Genomic DNA, 23,191 nt, shown 5'->3' with positions numbered 1-23,191 from the left:
GTGGCATCGGCATTGCGGTGCTACACCACCTCGACCCACTTTTCCTCGACGATCAACACGCCCCTCCTCGGCGTGTTCAGGCGGATGACAGAGCGTTCCTCGTCCACTTCGGGCCCCTTTAGCGTGTCGAGTCCACCGGACCGACCAGCAAAGAGAGCGACGACGCGGCTCGACCGCGATCGGAGCTTGCTGGGCTTGGGGATCGCCGCAGCGCCCCGGCCGAACTTGCCGGCCCGGCGTGCGGCAACGTACCTCTCGACGTCGGCGATGCGGGCAGGCTCGGTCTCGTCGAGGCCCGTGACGCCCTGCCTGCGCTGTGCCTCCGTGCGTGCGACGTAGAGCGTGGGGAGCGACTTGGACCGCGCATCGTACCGCTTCGCCGCCGACGTGGTCGCGGGCGAGAGGTAGTACGTACCCTGCTGCTCTGGCTCCGACTCCTCTTCGGACGCGACGGATCCGCCGTCGGGGTTGTCGCGGTGCAGCTGCGCGGGACGGCGGCGGGACCGTGCGGCAGCGGCGGCGAGCGACGAGGCGGCGAGGAGGTCGCGGTGTCGCGTCGAAACGTCGTACGCCCTGGCCAGGTCCGAGGCGCTCAGCTCGCGCGCAGCGTTGCGACGGTGTATGCTGGCGGCGCGCGCCGGATCCAGGCCGAGATGCGGGTTCGGAAACGAGTCCGACTTTTTCGAGACCTGGCTCAGTCGCTTGCTCCGCTTGGCCGGGTCGCTGTTGCGTCGGCAGTCCATCGCGGCCGTCGTGCTGCTGCACGACTCGTCGTCTTCGTCGTCGTCGAATTCGGAGTCCGAGGAAAAGTAGGAGCGCGCCTCTTCGCTCGCGTCGCTCTGACCTCGTTCAAACTCGCCCTTGAGGTCCAACGAGCTGTGCCGGGCAGGGACCGAAGGCCGTCGTGCGCCCAGGCGTCGCGCTTTGGCGAACGACATCTCGGTGGCCTGCAGATCGGTGCCGGCGAAGAAGGAAGATGCGGTCTGCCGCCCCAGCGGGCGTGGGCGCGACAAGACCGAGGTCGACATCGAGGTCGGGAGACCCGGTCTCCCCGGCGCGAGTCCATCGTCTGTCGGTCGCACGGTCGGTCGAGGCACTTTCGGCGGGAGCGTGAGCTGTCCAGAAAAGGGCCGGTGGAACTGCGGCACCATTTCGAACCTCGTACTGCCTTCCTGCTCGAAGCCGGTCGGGCAGGTGATGGACCGGGTGAGGGTGGGCAGCGGGCTCCGCTCCATCTGGCCGGACTGTGATGCGGGAGTGGCCTCGTGATCTCCGACCAGTGGTCGGGCGCCGACCGGCAGAGGGGAAGGGAGCGCCTCCATCGGGTCGAGGATGCATCCGTCCAGCTCCAGCTCCGGCGTCGTCAGCGGCGCGTCAAAGGGGCTATCGCAGAGGTGCGCTGCCTTCTCCTCCCGTGGCGTCGTTGCCGTCGAGTTCGAAGACCACTGCAGGCTGTCGTCGACGAGGTAGCTGAACTCCCGCATGATGAGCGGCGTGCCAGCCATGTCCTCGTCTTTGAGCGTGACGGCAGCCTCCTTGTCCGTGCGATCAAACCTGGGCGAGGGGGTATTGAAGGCGAGCGGACGAGCGCACAGGCGCGTGACATCGATCTCGTTGGGCCCCAGAGGCGAGGCGACGTCGGCGGGCGTCGTGGGCATCGAATCGTCGCCACCGAGGTTGAGCGAGCCCACCTTGTCCAGAGGCTCGGCATCGAGCCTGTCAGCCGAAAGCGCTCCAGAGAGGATCGGCGATGAGCGGGCCGAAGTGGCATTGGAGGCCAGTCGCCGGTCAACTTCCGCGCCGAATCGGATCGACGGCTGTCGCCGGCCTTGCTGCTCGGCCAGCTGGATGGGGCTGTGCTCGACCCGGGTCTCGTCCGAGTCGTGCGAGCTGGACCAACTGCTGCCGACCTCTGCGCGTTCGCCGTCGTAGTCGCTGGCATCCTCGTTGTCGGTGAGCGAAGGGACCAGTGAAGCGGTGGGTTTGCGGTACCGGTACCCCATGCCACAGAGGAAGGCCATCTGCTCCTCGACCGAGAGGCCGAGGACGTGGTCGAGCGAAGCGCTGGGCTCCTGTCGGCCCGAGGACAGCAGCAACTCGCCGTCGTTGTCCAGCAGGTGGAAGCTGGCATGCAGGCGTGCCAGCTTCTGGGCATCGGCGTCGGACTCGGCCTCTGACTCGCTCGAATCCGATCCCGCACCGTCATCGAGACACGGCGGCGATGATTGCTGATCCTGATACGCGGGCAGTTGGCTGGCTTGCTGGTAGCTCGGCGGCATGCTACGCTCACTACGGCCGCTGCTGATTGGCGAGCAGACCAGATCTTCGTCTGGCCTGAGAACCTCGCAGCCAATCGACCCGGACTTGCTGTCGCTCTTCTCCATCACCAGTCCGGCGTCGACCAAGACTGGGGACGCTGCCCTGCTCGAGTCTGGCGACCAGCCCTGGCTGCCGCTTAGAGCGAGCGATGCCGGCCACTGCATGGGAGAAAAGGTGCACGCCGCCAGCGGCAGGCACGGGCTAGCCTGGTTGATGAAAGCCTCGGCATCGGCGCGGAAAGACGCCGTACGGACGCTGGAGGGTACCCTCAAGGCCGTCGCCGTTGGCCGCCTCCGCGTTGAGGGGAGCCGTCCCGCAGGACGTGGACGGTCCGTCGGTGGCAGCGGGAAGCTAAAGGTCTCGGAGCGCGATCTAGACAGGGCGCCTCTGCCCTGTCCAGACACGCTGTGCTCTGGCGAGAGGCAATCGAAGACAACGTCGTGCGAAGCTGTCGCCCTGCGACGATCTGGGCCCATCTCATAGTCACTTTCCGAGCTCGACTCGGCTTCCGACTCGATGGTGCGACGCGGCGGGTGGTGCTGCCTGCGGCCCGGGGAGACCCTCCTGATGACGCATCCCGAGGGGACGCTGCGCGAGTTGGGGATGTTGAGCCGCTGAACGGGGGGATACTGATTCTGTGCTGAAAGGCCAGGCAGCATGAGCGGGCGCAGCTTGAGGCTGTCCTTGCTGGATCCTTCGGGTCGAATCTCGGCGGAGAGGCTGTGGGTGGCGTGGTAGCCGAACTCGTCCATGTTGGCGTGCGCGGGTCTGGCTGCAGGTCACGACGCCTCAGCGGGTAGGCGATCACGTCGGTGGCGGTAGGGCGCTATCAGAATAGTTGGGTCGAAGCAATCTCAAAGGACGATGCAAAAGCGACCGGCGCTTTTGCGGCAAGAGTTGTGCAAGAAGGAGAGGGATCAAGAAGCGGAAGATCAAGGCAGAGAAAGGGAAGAGGAGGCGGTGGCGACCAGGCACCTATGAAGCTGAAGGAAAGAGCGGGAGAGGTGGGAGTAGCTCGACAGGAGAGAGTCAGCAGCTCGGCGTTGCCCTTATGAGAGTGTCGCTGCCAGCAGCGGATGGCTTGCTTGACCACCACGGCGACATGACGGCCCCCCCGAACCGGGAAGGTCCTGCCAAGCCCTGGCCGCCTGGAAGAGCTGGGCGAGGACTGCGGCCAGACGGTCTAGGTTGGAGGAAGGATCTACGCAGCGTTAGTGAGGTGCAGCAGTGTCGTGCCGGCTGGCAGTGGTGCGACTGGGTCCAAGTGGACGGGGCTGAGTCGGAGGGAGCGACATACCGCGCGCTGCTGAGCCTCGGGACATATCGTTTTCCGCCGTGCGCAGCCGGTAGCCCTGCAGAACAGGGTCCGGGTGAGGTAGAAGTTGAAGAGCGTCAGAGGGCGTCAGCGGCGTCGCCTGCTCCCGAGTGTCTGGCGAGCAAGCCTGCAGAGTGTGGGAGGACGTGATCTCGATGTCATTGCGGCTGGGCACGGTGAGGTTGGTGGTGGTGGTGGTGGTGGTGGTGATGGTGGTGGCGGTGGCGGTGGCGGTGGCTGGTGGATGGCTGGCGGCGTACGTGGTTGAGGAGCAGCCGAGTTCGGTCCCGAGGTGGACCCTTGTTGGATCCACGAGACACTGTGGGCCGCTCTCGGCAACGCGGGCCTTCGCTACTCGACCACCACCATCCTGCCATCCGATTCCGCTTTCTGCCTGCTGCCTGCGTTCGCACGGCTGCACGACTGTCCAAGCGTCAAGCATGCCGCGCCCACCGCTGACTGCCGAACAGAAGAGGATCAGGGTGAGCTCGCCCTTCGCCCGGTCCATGAGAAGCGACAAGGCAGCAGTAGCCGCTGACGACCTCGGTTCTCCGTCCCCGCACCCTCCGGTCCGTCCAGACCATTATGATCTCGTTTCCCATCCTGGTGGCCACGTCCGGTGAGCCGACGAGCTGCTCCTCGTGTTGGCCAAGCCGTACTGCTGCCCGCTCGTGCTGACCGCCTCCCTTTCTTGATCCCACGCATCGCGTCTCGCTGCAGTGGTCCTCTTCAAGCGCCTCTACCTCGGCGAGGAGCAGAGGAAGCTGCCTTCGCACGGAAAGATCGCTCCTCCGCCCGCCTAACGCGGCCCGCCTGTCGTCCGTCGTTGGACAGAACACCAAGCCGACCCTGCACACGACGGACCAGTGCCCGTGCCGGCCCTGGATCCTCCGTCGCAAGTGCACACCCGGGAAGCAGCCACACACCAACGCCCACGCCGCTGTCGCAGGTCCCCTGGAGCTGCTGCGCCTCGGTGAGGAATAAGCCAGCCGTGTCATTTTAAGCATGCTGCGGACCCAGCCATGGACTCCCGGCTGTGTCGGAGAAGAGAGCATGCGGGTTCGATCAACGTCCGTGTGGGCGCCTGCTCCTTCCATCAATGCTCGCGGCCATCGCGGCCCGTCTCGAGCCCAGCGCCGCCTCTAGCCCACCGCTTCAAGGGGCGAATCCGCTACTCCGCCCATCACCCCTCTATGCTGCCTCTTGCGAGCTGCGGGCCGCCCGCTCGTTCTATGCCTATGCCAGTGGCGAGAAGATGACGGCATCGCTCGGCATGGCCTCGGCCGACGTCGCCGCCCCCTCGTCGCCGCCGCCCTCTCCGCTCAATTCAAACTCGACGTTGGCCTTGAGCAGGACCACCTTGGTCTCGTCCTGGTTCTTGACCTCGTGAACCTTGACGGCCACCTCGACCGACTCGACTCCGGCCTTTTCTGGGCCGCCGCGCTCCGCCGGATCCGCCTGGTCTGGCCGTATCGCCGACTGCACGGCGCTGGCCCGGACGCGGAGGACGAGTCGCTTGCTCTGGTTGGGCGACAGGGCACAGGTGACGTTTGACGAGATACGCTTGAGCTTCGTCGTCGTCAAAGAGGCCTCCGAAGCCAGAGCTTTGGCTGTGCTGGCGTCCTCGACACCTTGTTCGCCCTCGGCGCCCTCGTCGCCGGCCTGCGAAGCGGAGGCAACCATCGGCGAAGACGGCTTGACGCCGAGCTGCGAGAGGCGCTCCTCGTACTTCTTGACCTTGTCCAGGTTGCCCTTGCGGCTGGCAATCTTGAGCTTCTGCGAGAGGTGCTCGACCTCCTCTTCCTCCTCGCGCGTCAGCGTGCCCTTGACGTCTCCGTCGCTCGCCATGCTAAGCGCAACGTCGACGATGCACCGCTCCATCAGCAGGTCGTGCGGGTCGATGGCGATGACAAACGACCTCGGCTTGCTCGTCGTGTTGCTCAGGACAAAGCTCTCGGGCGTCGACAGTTTGCCAGGCGAGATGGCGCCAAAGTCGATGGTGGAAGGATCGACGGCAAAGTTGGACACCTTGCGCACGTTGGCCTTGAGAACGACCACCTGGTCATTGTCCCGGTCGGCCACGTTTTCGACCACGAGCTTTTCCTGGAAGGTGCCGGACATCGAGGGCGAAAAGACGAACTCGACCTCGCGCTTGCCGTAGCCGGGCACGACGCCGTAGCGTCCGCCGCTGAACTTGATGTCTCCGCTGGCGATGCTGCCGCTCTTGCGGATGCAGTAGCGCAGCGCCCACTCGCTCCGGTTCGAGATCAGGATCCGGCGCGTCTTGGCGTCGCCCTTTTCCATGTGCCCGAAGTTGATGTGGGGCTGACCGAGCTCGAGCAGGCTGCGGCACGTATTGGACCGGATCATGAGGTCTCGCACCGGCAACTCGTCGACGTCGAGCTCGGCCATGCCTGCAAACTCGTCCGAGGCGCGCACGACGCCCATGTCAAAGTCGACCAGCCTCATGAAGATCCGCGAGTCCTGCTTGCGGGCGTTGCCCTGGACGTGGGGCCGGGTGCTGCCGCTCGGATGGTAGACGGCGATCACCTGCTTCTCGCTGCCCGCCGGGATGTCGAGCACCTCGACGGGCACGAGACGCCCATTGTCAATGGCGAGCTGCAGCTCCCTCTGCAGGTTGATCTCGGTCCGGACGAACTGCTCCTCCGCCTGGACGCTGCCCAGGAACAAGGTGCTGAGTGTGCTGTTCTGACCTTCGACCGCCGACAGCAAGTCCTCGAGCGACATGCGCGACACGTCGGCAGAGTTCGACAGCACCGGCGCTGCCTTGCGCTTGCCGGTGAGCGCCGGCGAAAAGTGGACCCTGCCGCCACTGTCTGGTCGTGCGTCCTTGTCACCCTTGAGCACGCCGGTGATCGACGGCTGCCCGGTCCCGGCCTTTGCGGTCTTGAGCGAGCCCGTCACGCGGATATCCTTTGCGAGGGGCGACGGCAGGCGCCGCGCGTTGGCTGCCGCCTTTGTCGACGGGGCCGAGGAGTTCGAAGTCGGGGCGCGCGACCTGGACTCCTTCTTTGATCCGGGTGCCGGCGGCGCGCCATCATCGCCGAGCTTGCCGTCTCCGGTCGCCTGCTTGGCCTTGGCCTGGCCCGTTGCGCTCGAGTGCTTGGCCTTGCCTCCCGTCGCGATTGTCTCGAGCATCGCATAGCGCTTGCTCTTGGCCGAGATGCGCCGCGCATCCACAGGCGGGCCCGTGGCCAGGTCAAGGAACTCAAAGTCGCGCAGCAACGTACGGTCCTTAAACGTCATCGACTTGCCGTAGACAAGCGTGATCCTGCCCTTGCCACCCTTCTTGAGCGCCGAGACGAGGTTGATGTGAACTTTGGGCTTGACGGCGCCGGCGTCTTTCTTCTGCGACGGGGCACCGGCGCTGACGTCCTTGCGCAGGAAGTGGCTCTGCTTCTGCGCCAGCCTCCACGACGTGTTCTCGTTGCGGACCGAGGCGGGCGAGTCGACCGAGATCGTCTCGAGGAAGCGCTCCTTGAGATCAGATCCTTTGAGCGTCGGCTTCGGGGCTTTGGCCCGGGTGCCATCCGTCTCCGTGCCAGCGGCTCCGTCGCCGCATTCGAGATCGGCGTATCGATTCGATCCCCTTGCAGCGCCGCCCTGCTTGTCCACAGGAGCGGCGGCATCCCCACTCTGCTTAGGCACGGCCTTGACATAGAGCGTGAGGTCTTCGGGATGAGCCGCCGAGAGCTCCAGCGCCAGCTTTGCGCCCGACGTGTTCTCGATGGTGAAGTTGCGAATCCTCGTCGAGTTGATGTTGACGTCGCCGAAGTCGACGAAGTTGGAGCCGGTGGGCGTCAGCAGGCGGTAGAAGAGCGAGTGGAAGCTGATGCGCTGCTTGTCGACGTTGACCGAGCGGACCTCAAAGATCTGGTCGTCGTGCCGGTTGAGCAGGTTGGCGACGGTGATCTGTTTCCGGTATGACTCGTTGATCCGGCGCGGGAACGATTCGACCTTGAGCTCGACCGTCTGGAGCGCAGGGATGGCCACCTCGTCCTTGTACATGCCCAATACCTTGGACACAAAGCGCAGATCCACCCGTGCCGTGAGCTCGGACCGATTCGTCACGGCAATGTTGGCAGACTTGCGCGTGCCTACTTGCACCTCGCCAAGATCGATCAGTTTGGGGCTGACCGAGATAAACGAGGTGCACGTCCGGCTCTGGCAGACGATCGTCTTCCGCTCGCGCCCGCCCTTGGTGCGCGTGCTCCCGGAGCGAGATCGAGCGTAATCGAGCGAGACGTTGAAAGACCGCTCGACCAGCCGACCGCCCGTAAAGTCGGCGTCGAGGTCCTCTCTGGCTGGCTTGTACGAAACCACCACCCGGTATTCGCCGCCGGGTCGTAGGACAAGCTCCTCGAGCTGGTTGCTGTGCGCCTGCTCGACATTGCGTAGTCCAGAAAGGGCACGCCCGAGTCCCGATCGGGGATGCTTGCCGCCTGCGGTCGAGCCGGGATGGGACGACGTCGACGTGGCGGGCAAGGGGCCCATCCGGCTTTCGCGTGAGTGCGCCGTGGCCTCGGACTTGGCCGATCCAGCATCATCCGTGCCTACGGCATCGAAAGCCTTGTGCTCGCCGAGCCGATTCCGGGACGACGGCCGGGACAGGAAGCTTGAAGACGATTGGCTATACGGGTTCGTCGAGATGCTTTGATGGTCGCCGTCGCTACCAACGCGGGCGGAGAGGGCCTTGGCGGGGCGGGAGCGCTCGTCGTCCGAGCCTGGTCCTGAGTTGAGGCGCTCGAGACGGGTTGCCAGGGACTCCTTGGTGAGCGACTCGAGACGAGGATCCTTGGCACTGAGGCCGGTCGGCACCCGCTCGTCGACAGGCGATGCGGGACGCGAGCCCTGCTGCGATGCAACCGACGAGGCATCGACATCCTCGCCCTCCGAGCGGTCGGACTGCGCAGCCAGACCGGAAGCCTGGGCAGGCGTCGACAGAGGGTCGAGCTTGGAGAGCTCCAGTTTTGGCGGGTCCGCCTCGGCAGGAGTGGCTTGCGCGTAGTGAGTGGGCGTCTTGGCCAGCTCCGAGTACGTCGCCGAGGGTTCAAGCCCGACTCCTGGACCCCCCGCTGGATCGAGACTGATTGCGCTGCTCGAGTCCAGTGCCGACGAAAAGTGCGAACCGACGTCTCCGCTTGAGGGTATCGAGATGTCGCTGGCCACGGAGCTCGGGGGCAGCTGCTCGTCCTCGATGGCTTCCTCGTCGGCCTGCGGCGCGAGCTCTGCCAGCTGGAATGTCATGTCGATGCCTCTTGGCGCGCCAAATTGGACGTCGAGGAGCACATCTGCCGTGTTCTTGAGCACGAGAAGCTGGCGAGTCCAGTGCCCACCATAGCAGTCGCCGAAGTCGAGGATGTCGCCGGAAAGCACCGCCAACGAGTCGTCCTTAGCCACGCCGAGGATGTTGGCCCGGACAACGACGCGGATGGCATTGGCGGAATCGTGCAGGTTCGTGAAGGTGATGACCTGTTCGTAGTCCTTGCACGGCTCCTGAGGTGCGAGCCGCAGCTCGACTGCCCGCGTCGTCCGGGGCAGCAGCCCGAAAGGGTCGTGCGTGACCGAGTCGTCGTCGGCGCTGACCATCGGGAGAGGCGAGCCATCGTCCGCGCTGAGGAGGGTGATGGGTCGGGCCTGCAGCATGTTGCGAGCCTCTTCCATGGTGGCCTGGCAGATGCAATCGATCTCGGAATTGTTGCGAAGGACAAGTGTCCGATTGTACGCCTGGCCGACGAGGGCATCGCCAAAGTCGATCTCAATCAGACTGTTGCCGGAAGTGCTGGTGATTTCGGAAGAGTGCAGGATGGCGTCGATCGAGGGACGGCAGCATCTCGCCGAGACCAGCATTGTCTTTGACTGTCCCGTGCCTTCGTCGGGCAGCGAGAAGGACGAGGATGTTGCTGCGGTGGTGGACGACTGGACCGAGCCGTAGAACGACGCCGGGCGCGACGACGCGGCTGACGACAAGCCGCTAAAGGGCGTGTCGACGAGGGCGTCGTCGGCGAACGGAGCCTCGGCGCGGGGTAAAGACCATGCCCTGGCCGTGATCGAACCGCGCACGTCGAATGTCGAGAACTGCGGCTTTGCACCGAGGACCATGCGCTCTGGTTTGGCAGCGGCACATAGCTCCGGCGCCGAGCGAGGCGAGGCGAGAATCGCTTCGTTGCCGGTCTCGAGGGGGTTACGTTCGGCCTCTTCTTTTCCGAACGGATCGTGCTGCTCGCCAAGAGCCGCCGGCGTGGACACGGGAGAGGTAGACGTCAGCGCACTCGCATCTGTCCGCGAGGCGAGGGAATCGTCCAGGGCGCGCTCGAAGCGCGGTGTCTGCTGAAAGGCCGGTGACGGAGGCGACTTAAAGGCCAGGCTCTGCAGCTGATCACCCTCGCCGTCCGTCGTGAACGCCATGGGGCGGAACATGACGTAGAGCGTGGTGCTCGCACCCGGGTTCAGTACAAAGGAGCTAGCGTTCTCGAGGTTGGCAATGACGTGTCGCCAGCCTCTGAGGTTCTGTGGCGACAGGCCACCTCTCCTGGCCCAGGTGAGGCTGTTTGTTGGCCAAGCGCACGGCTCGAAGTCTGTGGCGAAGGGGCAGGAGCGGGGTTGGCAATGGAGGGGTATCAGACGATCGTACACTTCCTGCCGGATGGAGCGGCTTGCGTCTGCGACCTACCATTCTTGGGCGCGGACCGTTTGCGGCGCATGAAGCTCAACCCCTGGCTGAGGTTGGTGTCCATGCGGACCAGAACGCTGTGCTCGGCGTCCTGGTTGCAGATCGTCAGCCGGTGGACGCACGGAGCGTGGTTGGCGTAGGCCTGGTCGAAAACCAGCGTGTCACTGGGCGAGATGGTGATCAGCGCCGGCCCGATATCGCATAAAGTGGTGTCGAGGCCCTGGCGTGATGCCTGCAGATCGATGTCCACCCGTCGCTGATCTGGCAGGGCCAGAGTCATCTTGCCCTGCTGCTGACGGGACGAGACACCGGAAACGGTGGCAGGGTCGGGTCGGCCGCTCTGTGATGCGCCACGGGCTTCGTTGGTTGGGCCAGGCAGCGGTTCGTCCGAAATCGAGAGGGAGCGCGACCGACCGGAGCCGGTCGACGAGGGTGCCATGGCGGAATGCGCTGCATCCGAAAGCTCTTTGGCGCTTCTCTGCTCTGTCGCGGATCGCAGTGACATCGGATCCGCCAGCACCGCCTGCGCCGACGGCGAGCTGCCCCCGCTGCCAGAGTAGACGCTGTTTACTGTAGACGTGGTCCGACCGTCGTTGAAGTCTTCCGCCGAAGTGTACCGCTGCGACAGGGCATCTGACCGAAGCTTGCCGATTGGGGAGGGCGGGACTTCGCGTTGCGAGCTCTTCGTTGGTCTACGCGTGTTTGAGCTGGTCTCCTGGTCGCCCAGCACCCTCTCAAACGCCCCCACCCAGGGCTGTTTCGCTGCGCCCGGCCCATCACCCGGCTCCTCCTCCAGGGCGAAACGAGGCGATGGTCTGGTGTATTGATGGTCTGACATCCTTCCTGCGCGAAGTGGTCTGTTGCTCGTGGCCGAGCCGGGACCGGGGAAAGCGGCGAGGAGGGCCAAACGTGTAGGCCGTAGAGCGAAGAGGGCTGCGGACGGAGCGCCAAAGGAGCGGGGACGGGGCTGCGTCGGGACGAGATCGGTGGTCCTCGGATGGTCCGGTGGTGCCAGAAGGCTGGGACCGGAAAGACGCTATCAAATCATCCCCGAAGCTTGGTGCAGGGTCGGTGCGGTCGATGTCAATGGCGAGCAAGACGGGGAGAGGATGCGGTCGACGGCTGAGGGAGTCGGCCAAGACTGTCTGAGCGTGGGCAGCGGTGCGTGCGGATGGTCTTCGTGACGAGGTCGTCCCGGCGAGGAGGGGGGCGTGCAAGGATCGATCGATGCAAGGACGATTGGCAGCCGCTCTGGGCAAGAACGAGGGCTTGAGGCCGGCTGGCCTCGCTCAACGACTGAGGGTACGTGTCGGACGGACGCGCACGAGAGCGGATCGACGGCGACACAAAGTGTCGTGTGACGAGCAGAGCTTCGTGCACCCCTAATTGCCGTGTGTGATGAGCGACAAGAGTGAGCAGGTAGAGAAGTCAAGGAAGAGAGAGGGGCGGAGAGAGATGGCGGAAGAGACGAGGATCTCCTTTCTTGCTCCGAGGTCGAGATCAGGGGCGAGCAGGAGCCGTGCGTGGGGGATAAGCCTGCTGGATCGGTCCGTGGTGGCTGCTGCGCACTCGAGCTTGGGGTATGCTTGGGACCTGTGTTGCTCCTTGACGCTGTCGCTGCCGCTGCCGTTGACGATGGTGTTCGCGGCGGTGGTGCTGCTGCTACGATGACTGCCAAGATTGAAGGGCGATGGCGGGCCACGCCAGACGTCGGTGCGAGGCTGCGGAGAGAGAGCGCACGACTGTGGCCACGGACGGCGGAAGCCTGAACATGGCTGGCCGGCAGGGCTGCCTGGGTCGAACGAGCGATTCCAGGCTCGAGGCCCGCCTACACCAGGCGGGGCGGGCGGACAGGCCGAGAGGCGGGCATTAGCCTGGCCTGGTCTGGCCTGGTCTGGCCTGGTCTGGCCAAAGGCACGGGCAGCGCGGTGATCGTCTGAGCCGTCCACGGCAGCTCAACTTTTTTTCTTTTGGTTGCGGGTGCGAGGCCTCGCCTCGAAAATCCCGAGCGCGGGCCCCGCCTCCCATCCATCGGCAAACAACCAGCAGAGGGGCAGCACCGACGACGAGCATCGGTCGAGCCGGGCGGCGACGTACCCTCTGTGGCCCTGCTCGGCATGCTCATGTCCTGGCCTGCACTCGGTCCCCCGCCTGCCTTCGAGACAGCACGACTTCCTGCTGGCAATAGCCGCGGGATGGGGTCGTGTGGTCGAGGAGGGCTGCCGGTGGTGTCGTCAGCTGGAGAGGACCAGGGGAGGGGCCGGCCTGCTTTTGCCCTGCCTGCCTGCCTGCCTATCTGCCTGCTTGCTTGACGCTTTCGACTTTGGCGTGGCCCCAGTCGGACGAGCCGAGGTCCATCCAGGGTCCTCTCTGCTTGCTTCCTTACTTCAAAGGCCCGACCACCGCCGCTCGCCTCTCGGCCGACGGGAAAGCCCGCAACGCTGCGCTCCTCTTTCTCGGAGGCTTTTTGGCCCAGCGCGGCCCTGTCCCGGCCTCGGAAGCTTCTCGCGCCTGGATGTTCCTCGCACTCTCTGGCTCTCTACGATTGTCTCGTCCGCCATTTCTTACCTCTCCTGCACTGCCGCTGCTCTGACTTCTGCTTGTCGAGCGTGCTTTGCGCCGTCCTCTGCCCGACTTTGATCACCCTCGGGACAGGTCTTGACGACGAACGTCCACCTGTCTGCGGAGAGGAAGGCCCGTCAGGAGCGGTGCCGCCATCTTCCCGTGCTCTCGGTAACGTTCCGCTCAGGCTAATCCCCTCTGGTGGCACCTGGTCCCGCCCGCCCGGCTGTGCCAAGAGGAGGGCTAGTCAAGGTGCTGATCCGCTTCACATCGGGCGTCTCCTGCGCCAACTCGTCAGCCTGTCGGGTTGTCCGAGGCAGAAGAGGAGCAGGTAGTTGGATCCCCGGCTGGACGCCGCGCCTCCAGCCACGGTCGACCATGCTTGGCTCCAGGGCGGTTACCCGTCTCGTCGCTGAGGCGGCGTCAGTCGCTAACGCTGCTGGCCAGCCTGGCAAATCGTCAGGGATCGTGAACCGACGGCTGCACCAGCTTCAAGGTCACTCTCAGGACAAGCAGAGACGCCCGCAGGACCACGCAGCGGCTACCGACTCGCCGCCACCTCGGCCTCCCTTGGCACCCAGCATCGAGCGACGAGAGCCGTCAGACGCTCCCTCTCCGGCAGCATCCAGCATCGTCAAGAGGCGCGACCCTGCTTCGACCAAGCGCATCGCACCAATCGACGCCACGATCCATGCCACCGCCAGACGCAGGGCGGCCTCGGCCCGGCCCAGTACTTCGAGTCAGAGTGATGGTCCCGCTTCGACGACGTCCGGACAGCGCAAGCAACGCAGCGCGACGGCTAAGACAGCTGGGTCTCCTTCATACGGAGGACATGCCCCGTCAAATCAAGGGAGCGGCCAGCAGGTCGAGGCCGCCATCGTGGCTGACGGCGCTAAGGATCTGTCAGAGGCCTCGACCGACACCTCCTCTGGCGTCACCGCCAACCGTGCATCGCCCGTCGCTGGAAGCTCCTCGATCCTCGATCGGTTCAAGTCGCAGCTGCTCGGATCGCTCGAACAGCAATCCAAAAGACAGCATGAGCCGCGGCCGGAACACGAAGAAGAATCCGACAGAGAGTACAAGGAATTGGTCGGCATGGTCAACAGGGAAATGGGAGAGGCTCATGAGCGGATGGCATCTGCCTCTGAGGCAGACAATCCGTTGTGGACCGTCTCGCCAACACGCCCGACTCTCGACGAGATCCAGAATGCCGCCAAGGATGGCTTCGCCAGTCAGTACAAGTCCAGCACCGCCTGGGACCCCCAGAAGGACTATGCCATGATCCCCAATGGTCCGGAGGTCGTGTCCGAGACGGAGCAGGTCCTTCGCAAAGACGTGAGTCGAACCGGTCCGACAGGGCCTACCCTTCGAAGCTCAGGCCGTCGATTCTCGGCACTGACTTGATCGGGTCCCTTCCCCCATTGGTTCCGCGCTCCTCGCAGCGCAAGCACATCACGATGATCATCGATGGAGACAACCTCAAGTTCCAGCCTCGGCACATGCGCCTCGGTCACAAAGGAGGTGAGTGTCTCCATCGGCCGGCTCCGATGCGTGAGTCGCCGCTCTTGGCTGATCCAAGGTTGCTTCATCGCCACGCTACGTCTTCCCTTTACGCCCCTCCAGGCGTGTTTGCCTACAACGAGCTCAAGCGGCTCGTTGCCCGGAAGCACTCCCTCAACCCAGACACGCTCGACCTGCGCCTCCGCATCTTCGCCGTGTACCCCTGGCTGGTCAAGTTTCTCGAGCGCGCGGGACTCGTCGCGCGCTTCGTCGCCATGGAGTTTTTCGAGGGACTCGCCGATGCCAACCCGCACAACTACATCGTCAATGTGCGCAAAGACGAGCAGGCCGCCGACAAGCGCGTCAAGGTGGCGCTGGCCGATGCCGTCAGGGACCCAGACTGCTTCCGCGTCTACCTCGGAGGGATCGACGACTTTGGCTACATGCCCGATCTGCGGACGCTGTACGACTTTAAATACCTGCCGGGCAAGGTGCACCTGATCCAGGTGCCCAGCCACGCGGCCAAATCGCGCATCTACAAGGAGATGGCGGCTAGCATGGTGGATCTCGACTACATCTTTCTCGGCCCGTCGAGTAACGCAGCCATCCAGCGTTTGGCTGACAAGGTAAGTGTGGCGGGTGGAGCGGGCCGATCTGAGCCTCGCGCACGGCCCTGCTTGCGCTGCGGGTTCGGCGGCCGGGTCTGGCCCTTGCAGTGGTCTCTCTTCGGGCGGCGACGGTGCTGACGGCCTTATCCCTCGTTCTTGAATTGCTGCACGGTACAGGACCAGGTGCTGAGGGCGGCCTCAACATTCAAGGAGCACGACGTCCCCTGCGCCTACCATCACCTTAGCAAAACGGGCTGCCTCCACGAGGCCTGCGGCTTCAGCCACAAACCGATCTCGCAGGAGCAAAAGGAAGAAATGCGGCGCTACCTCAAGCAGCGTAGATGCAGCCACGTCGCGCGCGGCGAGGTGTGCAAGTACGGTGACGACTGCTTGTTTGGGTGAGTGACGGGTGGCGGCCGGCGGGCGCGTACGCCCCTCAGCTGAGCCCGCCTGCTCCCCGTGCTGGCGGAAAGAAGTGGCATTGCGCTGACACGCTGCCCCCTGCTGCGACTCGTCGGCGATGCACAGGCATTGATCCTCACCGCCGGTGTCCTGGGGTGCCGGAAGCACAACTTTCCCATGTACAGTACGAGTGACCTGATAGAGATCTGCAACCGCATCGGTGTAGGATGTAGAAGACAGCGAAGTGGCGGACGACGATGAGCAGCGCTGGCGGCATGGGCAGGCCAGGCCTGGCCGGGATTTGCAGGCCTGGCCTGGGCTGGTGCGCTCTACGCGACGCGTGCGCGTGGAGGGATGCATGAAACGGGCTTCGAAGTGGCAGATGGACAGATTCCAAGAAGGACGCCTTGGCTTGCACCCTAGCCTTTGTTGCTTGCTCGACCCCACCACCACCAACACCACCACCACCACCACCACCATCGACACCAACACCACCATCACCACCAACACCACCCTCGTCCGCACAGAGGCACGCAGCACACCCTCGACCTCACACGATGAAGATACCGCTGCACCTCGACCTACCTTGCCTCTCTCCAGGCACGGCCAGTTCTGCAGAGCAGGAAGGGAGGGACACGACAAACGTGCCGCCGCCGCTGCTAGAGCTGACTCCGACCGGCGAGCTGGTTCTGGTGGAACTGCAGGGATCGCTCGAAATCACCGGCGGCGGCGGCGGTGGCAGCGCCGATGCGATCGAGGGCGACGGTGTTCGGGGAGATGGAGGAGCGGGGAGGGCGGGGGAGGTGCTGGGCAAGTTTGTCTTTGAAGATGGAAGATTGGTACGTACGGCTCCCTCGCCTTCGCGTTCGGCACCCCTCTGAACCATCTCGCTAATAGCTCTTCACTTGCCACTTGCAACCGCTCTTTCCTCGCGCCACGCCCCGCCCCGACGACCCACCCAACCAGGATCGACCGACGCTATTGATAAGCCACCACCGACTCGAGGGCAAGTTCGTGTCGCTGCAGAACCCGCTCGCCGTGCTCCGTAAAGTGACGGCGGCCTCGGCGGCCTCGGCGGCAACCGCTGCGCAAGTCGACGACGAGGAAGGAGACGGACGACAGCACAAGAAGCCAAAAGTCGATGACGATGACGGCGCGGGCGCATCGACGAGGTACGACATCGTCACCATTGTCCGACGCAAGCTGCTTTTCAGCAAGCGGCCGGAGCCCGTCGTCCGTATTGAGGACCGATGAACGCCCACTCGACGAGGAGAGGTGGTTGAGGAGGGATCCACTTGTATTTGTACCGGCACAACAACCGCACCAACACAGCACGACACGGCACGGCACGGCATGGCACAGCACAACATGATTCCCGCAACCGCACAGCAGGGCTGTGTTCTGTCCGTCACATCGCCCACCGCGACAAGACGAGCAGCATCCCAAGCGTCCAGCCCGACGCGTCCGCCCCTGCGGCTCTACTGCCCGCGGTACCTCTCGTCCTCCCACTTGCGCCAGAGATTCTTGAAGAGCGTCTTACCCGCGCTGTCGAGGAGGCCGACCATGGCCGCGTCGCGCTCGTGCTTGCCCACGACGCCGCAGAGGGCGAGGAGGCCCGGCTGCACCTCGGCGCGCACGTCGGTCGGCAGCGTGCTGGCCGGGTTGGTGACGGCGTTGAGGTAGGCCACGACGACGTAGACGGCGTGCTTGGAAAACGGCTTCGACAGCGACTCGGCCTTGCGCTCCCGCTTGCGGCGCGCCGACTCGCCCGCGTCGCCGCCGGGGCGGCGGTCGTGGTGATGGTGCGGGAGCAGCGAAGACGTCTTGAGCGTCAGGCTCGTCAGGAGGCGCGAGTACTGTCGCGCCTCGACGTCGGCGCGCAGAGGCAGGGTGTGGGCCGGATCGAACCACGCCGGAAGGTCGCGGCGCAGGTAGCGCGTCGCTGCCACCGAGGCTGCACCTCCTGCCTGCCCATTCGACGACGATGCGCCCAATGCCTTGGCGGTGCTGCCAACGACGAGCTTGGGACGGCGGAAGAGGTTCGCCAGCGACGAGAGCAGCGACGCGACAAGCGAGAGGAACGAGTGGATGAGGTCCGGACGCAATCGGATCAGGCTCGTCAGCGTCGACACCTGCGCCGAAAAGATGCGCCGACCCACGTGCGCCGGGGCCGCCAAGGTGGCCGGCGAGGGCAGGTCGGCGTTGCTCGGGACGAGCAGGGACGTGTAGAGCTGCAGGATCAGCTCGACGTCCGTCGACCGCAGCAGCGTCGCCTTCTTGGCGCAGATCGAGACGATCACCTCGGCCATGGCTTGTATGACGACCGGAGACGACGCCGACGACGACGCCGACGACGAGGGAACGCTGCACAGCTTGATGAAGAAGCTCAACAGCTTCGTCAGATGCAGACGCGCAGCGCGGTGTCCGCCCTCCGGAGCGCTCTGCAGGGACAGGCCGGCTGCGACGACGAGGCAGGCCCGTCCGCGCGCCGGGCCGTCGACACCGCCGGCGGTGCCGGTGCCGTTCTGTAGCTCGACCCGGTCGGCCGTGACGACCTGTAGCAGCTCCGAGAGGTAGCGGCCGTAGACGTCGACGGAGAGGCGCGAGACGATGCGCGCCAGTACGGGCGAGAGGGCGTCGACCAGCTCGCCGCGCTCGAAGCACGAGGCAAACGAGGCAAACGCCACCGCCGCCTTGAGCGCCGCCGAGGCGTCGTCATCGTCGTGGCCGGTGCCGACAGGAGCAGCAGCCTCTTCCATTGTCACGTCATCGTCGTCGTCATCGCCGCCACCGGCGGACACGGTTGGCGTCGAGGAGCAGTCGGCGAGCAGCTGCAGCGTCTCGGCGCAGACGCGCAGGGCCGTCTTGAGCAGAGCTCTGTCGCTTGATGCAGCGTCTCCTTCGAAGGAAGCAGTTGCCCGCCCCACGACGGCGCAGATGGGCTGCAGAAGGTCGAGGACCTGCACCTTGGCACTGGACCTCGGGGTCTGGCCACCAGTCGCGGCGGTGGGACCATTTGGGCAGGCATCTGCAAGCGCCAGGGAGAGGCGGGTCTGTCGGAGGTGGAACACGACGTCCCGAAGATCGTCGAGGCTGACGGCGACGACGGCCTGCGCCCACACCGCAGTCTTGACGGCGTCGAAGTGCGACTCGATCTGCTTTGCGATGGGCTGCGAAGATGTCAGGACCGCTAGGAAGGCTTCAACCTTGTCGGTGTGGGCGAGCAGCTTGGCATCGGCTACGAGGCCTGCGATCAGGGCTTGGTCTGCGCGGGCAGCCAGATCGGGTCGGGCCTCTGCGATCGAACCGAGGCCCGAGACGAGGTGGTGGTGCAGAGCCAACAGGTTGTCCCAGGCGGCCGGGTTGGTCTTGCAGCTCTCGAGCAGGTTCTGCGCCCCGACCTCGAACGCGGTCAGCGAAACGTCGTCGAGTTGCGGATGGACACCGCCGTCACCGACACCGTCATCGCTCGCGGTGACAAAGAGGGCCAGCGACGCGACCATCTGCTCTGATGCGGCGTCGGAACTGGCACCGCGCGCCAGCATGAGGCCGCCGATCAGACGCCGCAGGTTGGTCCTGTGCTCGGTCGAGGCGGATTGCCGCTTGCCGCGAGCCAGGATAGCGTCCATCGTGAGGCCGCGCTCCAGCAGCGTCTCTCGGCTCGACTTGGAGATCCACTCGACGGGGAAACGCTCCATGGCGCAGAGCGTCAACAGCGCCTCTTGGAGCTCGACCGAGCTCTTGATCGTCGCTTCCAGCTGCACGGTCGCCAGGGTCGGTCGAAGCCCGGCGTAGTCCGACTGGGCGAGGATCTGCGTCTTGGTGTTGGCGATGGCGAGCAGAGTCGACCTCCATCGTGGCAGCTCGAGGAAGTGGGCGTTGCGCAGCGCCTTGCGCGAGATGCCGGCGAGGAGCGAGGTGGTCGGGTCCAGCACCACCGAGGCCAGCAGCACCTGCGCCAGCTCCGAAAGCAGGGGGCCGGAGCCTAGCTGGTCGATCAGCTCGGCCCAGCGCGTCGTCAGCTTCAGCCAGAGGGCCGATGCGAGCGACGACACGCCGTCGATGCCGGTCGCCTTGCCGTTCCACGGGGTGATGATCTCCCTCGAGCCCGAAGAGACGAGGTCGTCCTTGATCAGCGGCACAAGCGACCGCACGAGCGGGCTGCCTTCCTCGTCCGAGAGTAGCGCCGTGTAGGGAGAAGTCGTGCCGAGCGTGGCATGGTCGCGTTCGGCCCGCTGCAGCAACGCGCGGACGATCTCGTAGATGGCCTCGTCGGCGATGCGGTCGCGGCCAGCGCTCTTCGAGATGAGCTCGACCAGCCGCTGCCGCCTCTGGTCCAGCGAGTCGTCCAGCACCGGTAGCGACTCGGAGACGGGCGACCCGTCGAGTCGAATCGGTTCGTCGAAGTTGATGCGCCAGTTTTGCGACAGCAGCGACGACCTCGCCCGCAGTGCCGCCGCAAGCGTCCCTTCGCTTTTCCGACTCAGACTCAGGTCGATCGAAGGTAGGATCGCCTCGAGGTAGAGGCGCTCTGCGGCTGCGATGGCGTCGTCGCGGATGGGCGACGGGATCTGCACCTGCGAAGCTGCGAGCGTGAGTGCCTGCAGCGCCAGCCTCAGTTGCTGCAATGCCGTCTCGCCGCTGCCTCCCGCCGCCGCACTGCCGGCATCGCTACCAGCCGCGCCGCTGTCCGACTTTCTCTTCTTGTTGGGTCGAGGCGAAGCCGTCCGCTGCTCCTCGGTGTCCAAGCTCTTGACGATTTCGGACGTCCTTTCGCGCAGCATGTCGAGCAGCGGGACGAGATGCATCGGGGTGAGAAAGTCCCGCACGGCGGCGGCGCAACCAGCGGCCGATACTGCAGAGAGCAGCACTCCGTTTTCGACGTCCCTCATCGAGGCCGTCGACGAGTGCGGCAACTGTACGAGAGCCTCGTAGAAGCTGGTGACGAAGCGGAGGACGTCTCGAGCCCGCGAGTAGCTGGAGCGTGCCGTCCCGAGGAACGAAAGCGCAGCGCTCGCCTCGGCGCTGAAGACCTCTTCTCCGTCCCACGCGGGTGTCTCGACAGGGACCACGGCCACCTCGCGCAGGATTGGCGTGAGGTAGGGCTCGACGACTGGCTGCTCGAGCCTCCACAGTGTTTGAAGGCTGTCGAACGCCCTTTCACATGTGGTGCTGTCACTTGCCCGAGAGCGGTCGCCGTGGTGCCGCTGGCGCAGATCGTCGATGGCGTCGGCGAGGAAGCCCTGGAAGAAGGAATCCCAGTCTTCTGCCTCCGGACTTCCGGGGACGTAGAGATCGAGCAACTCAATAGCCGCCAGGAGGTGTGCTCGCGCCGGAGCCAAGGCGGCATGGTGCGCGGCCTTGACGGCAGACTTCTGCATGAGCGCCTCGACAGGGCGAAGGAAGCGTTTGAGCAGGATGGACCGGATGGTGGCCTCCTGAGCCTGCATCGAGGCTGCGACCGACATGACGCTGTAGCTGGTGCTGGCCGCGGGGGCCAAGAGTCCAGATGCCTCCTTTCGCAGCCTCGCTGTGAGCAGCTGGACGAGGACGGGCAGGCTCGACAGGGTGGCCTCGGCCAGCGCGTCGTCCTCCGAGGCTGCCAGCGAACGGATCGGACCGAGGAGCGCGTCGTCGGCCTTGCTGCTGGCCTCCTTGAGGGCGGGGTGCATGGCGCGGTCCGCATATTCGCCGACGAAGGCGAGCAGCACGTCGCTGGTGAACAGCGAGGCGGCACCAATCTGTTCGAGCGAGGCCAGCAAGCCGGCCGGCAGACTCGCCTCGCGCCTCCTGACCGCGCTGAGGGCGACGAAGTAGGTGGAGAGGCAGTTGGCCAGAAAGTAGCGGCCGTTTTTGCGGGCGTTGAGGCCGAACTCTAGCGCGACCGACCAGCTCTCGACGAGAGCGTGCAGCACCGTCGTGGCCAGGTCCCAGCCGCTGGCGGCGTCGAGGAGGGGAAGGGCGGCCAGCCAGGCGTGTATCGCCTCGGTGACGTTTTCGATGTTGGCCGCGGCGCTCCTCGAGGCGGCGGGGGGCAGGAGCGTGCGGAGGGCCTCGGCAGCAGATACCGTGAGCGCCTGGTTGGAGCTGTGCTGCGGGTGCTGTGCCAGCGAGCGAGCGAACGACGAGGCGAGGAGGACGACGGGGTAGGCGGACACGAGGCTGTTGACCCACTGCGAAGCTGCTGCGCGCGTGGTTCCCGGCGCGTTGACCTGGGAGACGACGACCTCGTGGAGCAGCGCCCAGTAGTCTGCGTCTAGCTCGCAGGCAAGCTCAGAGCCGGTGCCGCTGCCGTTGGTGGAAGGTCTTGCCTTTGCCTTGCCCTTGGCCTTTGCCGCGCCGTTCTGTGCGGCGGGGGCATGGTGCGACTTGGCGGAGCGGCAGAGGGTGTCGAGGATCCACTCTGCGAGCAGCTGGTGCTTCTTGGGCACGAATACGGCGTCTGTGGACCAGGCGGCGCGGGCCAGCTGGATCTTTGTGATGGCGATCCCGGCGGCGGCGGTGGCGGTGGTGGACGAGGTGGAAGGGGCCGTGGCCGAGGGCGGCTGGGCTGCCTTGAGCGCCTTTACCAGCTGCTCCGAGGTGGAGATGCCGGCCCTCTCGAGTAGGTCCATGTTTGTCGAGCGGCCGGGTGACGGGAGCGGGCGAAAAAGGAGTCTGTGAGAGGATGGTGTCACGAAGTGGTGAGCAGGAGGTCCGGGGCCCTCCCCACCACGGCTGCCGGACGTTCTTCTCAAAAAACTGCGGCCGTCCAAAAATATTCGGCCTGCGGGCGAGGCGAGGTCAGACACCCGACTCAGAAGTAGTGTGGCAGGCCCTCAGGCTCTTCTCGTGCGGCAGGCAGAGGTCAGAGGCGAACAAAGAAGCGTCCCCAGCCAGACCGGCCTTCTCGCGCTCGCCATCAGCCAATCCATCTTTCACCGCTCACCCTATCTGGCCCATCCTTCACCTCGGCACACGCTCGCCACGCACTCGGCACAGCACACACAATGTCGCTTCGTCACATCAGTCAATCGCTCCTCCGCAGCAGCGGCAGCAGTGGCAGCAGCGGCAGCACCATGCTGCGCACCGCCACCTCTGCCGTCGCCGCACCGACAACGGCGCACCGACACTGCTCGACGCTCATCAACAAGGCCACCAACCTCTCCAAGCCCGCCGCCGCATCACCAGCAAGGTCGACCGCGACCACGGCGACTGCCGCGCTGGCGTCGCAGCAGGAACAGGTGCGCGGCATGAAGGTGCGCTCGTCGGTCAAGAAGTTCTGCGATGGCTGCTCCGTCGTCCGCAGAAAGGGCAGGCTGTATGTCATCTGCAGCCGCGACCCCAAGCACAAGCAGGTACGTTGGCCACGTCCACGCCAGCTCAGCCCGGCCCGGCCCGGCCCCTTTCCTCTCTAGGCAGCCCCCCAGCCGCCCTCTCTCGACGCGATGCACCGTGCTGAACATACCTTCTCGGGCTTTGTTCCTGCTCCAACCCCTTCCGCGATGTCGCAGAGGCAGGGATAGACCGTCGTCTCTGCGAGAACCGGCTCTCATGGACCCAAGACCAGGCCTGGCCTCCCATCAAACCGACTGCCACACCCGACCTCATACGACATTCAGCGAATCCCTCCTTCCGAATCGCTCCCACTGGCCGACCGGCTGCCCCCCTCTATCTGTACTTTTAGACCGCTTTCCAACCCCCCTACCTCAACACAGCCCGCAAGGCTTCCCTCCCAGCCTGGCGAAACGGCCAACAATCGATAGACACCACGCACGGGACAGACCGTTCGCATGCCACTCGTCTCGACCC

At 65.2% G+C, this 23,191-nt stretch overlaps 7 protein-coding genes across 7 annotated transcripts; 4 read left to right on the top strand and 3 right to left on the bottom strand.

The window, feature by feature from the left end:
* Nucleotides 1-20: 20 nt before the first annotated feature.
* Nucleotides 21-3,071, bottom strand: PFL1_01317 (uncharacterized protein; the record flags this gene model as incomplete). The annotated part of the gene is made up of 1 exon (XM_007878819.1): nucleotides 21-3,071. One exon carries the CDS (start codon nucleotides 3,069-3,071, stop codon nucleotides 21-23), a length of 3,051 nt encoding a protein of 1,016 aa, XP_007877010.1.
* A 1,003-nt stretch (nucleotides 3,072-4,074) lies between these two features.
* On the top strand, nucleotides 4,075-4,437 carry PFL1_01316 (uncharacterized protein; the record flags this gene model as incomplete). The annotated part of the gene is made up of 3 exons (XM_007878818.1): nucleotides 4,075-4,116; nucleotides 4,214-4,253; nucleotides 4,355-4,437. The coding sequence occupies 3 exons, from the start codon at nucleotides 4,075-4,077 to the stop codon at nucleotides 4,435-4,437; spliced, it is 165 nt and encodes a 54-aa protein (XP_007877009.1).
* A 433-nt stretch (nucleotides 4,438-4,870) lies between these two features.
* On the bottom strand, nucleotides 4,871-10,767 carry PFL1_01315 (uncharacterized protein; the record flags this gene model as incomplete). Its single annotated transcript, XM_007878817.1, has 2 exons — nucleotides 4,871-10,233; nucleotides 10,329-10,767. The coding sequence occupies 2 exons, from the start codon at nucleotides 10,765-10,767 to the stop codon at nucleotides 4,871-4,873; spliced, it is 5,802 nt and encodes a 1,933-aa protein (XP_007877008.1).
* Nucleotides 10,768-13,268: 2,501 nt separating this feature from the next.
* On the top strand, nucleotides 13,269-15,533 carry PFL1_01314 (uncharacterized protein; the record flags this gene model as incomplete). The annotated part of the gene is made up of 5 exons (XM_007878816.1): nucleotides 13,269-14,225; nucleotides 14,333-14,411; nucleotides 14,514-15,016; nucleotides 15,176-15,396; nucleotides 15,527-15,533. The coding sequence occupies 5 exons, from the start codon at nucleotides 13,269-13,271 to the stop codon at nucleotides 15,531-15,533; spliced, it is 1,767 nt and encodes a 588-aa protein (XP_007877007.1).
* A 424-nt stretch (nucleotides 15,534-15,957) lies between these two features.
* Nucleotides 15,958-16,654, top strand: PFL1_01313 (uncharacterized protein; the record flags this gene model as incomplete). The annotated part of the gene is made up of 2 exons (XM_007878815.1): nucleotides 15,958-16,239; nucleotides 16,367-16,654. 2 exons carry the CDS (start codon nucleotides 15,958-15,960, stop codon nucleotides 16,652-16,654), a joined length of 570 nt encoding a protein of 189 aa, XP_007877006.1.
* A 224-nt stretch (nucleotides 16,655-16,878) lies between these two features.
* On the bottom strand, nucleotides 16,879-22,014 carry PFL1_06842 (uncharacterized protein; the record flags this gene model as incomplete). Its single annotated transcript, XM_007879031.1, has 1 exon — nucleotides 16,879-22,014. One exon carries the CDS (start codon nucleotides 22,012-22,014, stop codon nucleotides 16,879-16,881), a length of 5,136 nt encoding a protein of 1,711 aa, XP_007877222.1.
* A 375-nt stretch (nucleotides 22,015-22,389) lies between these two features.
* PFL1_01311 (uncharacterized protein) lies at nucleotides 22,390-22,905 on the top strand (the record flags this gene model as incomplete). The annotated part of the gene is made up of 2 exons (XM_007878814.1): nucleotides 22,390-22,737; nucleotides 22,894-22,905. The coding sequence occupies 2 exons, from the start codon at nucleotides 22,390-22,392 to the stop codon at nucleotides 22,903-22,905; spliced, it is 360 nt and encodes a 119-aa protein (XP_007877005.1).
* Nucleotides 22,906-23,191: the final 286 nt, after the last annotated feature.

The sequence above is a fragment of the Pseudozyma flocculosa genome (assembly GCF_000417875.1).
Source record: "Pseudozyma flocculosa PF-1 unplaced genomic scaffold scaffold00003, whole genome shotgun sequence".
Classification (NCBI taxonomy): Eukaryota; Fungi; Basidiomycota; class Ustilaginomycetes; order Ustilaginales; family Ustilaginaceae; genus Pseudozyma; species Pseudozyma flocculosa.
Note: the sequence above shows the minus strand (reverse complement) of the source record. Positions and strands in the feature narration are given on the sequence as shown.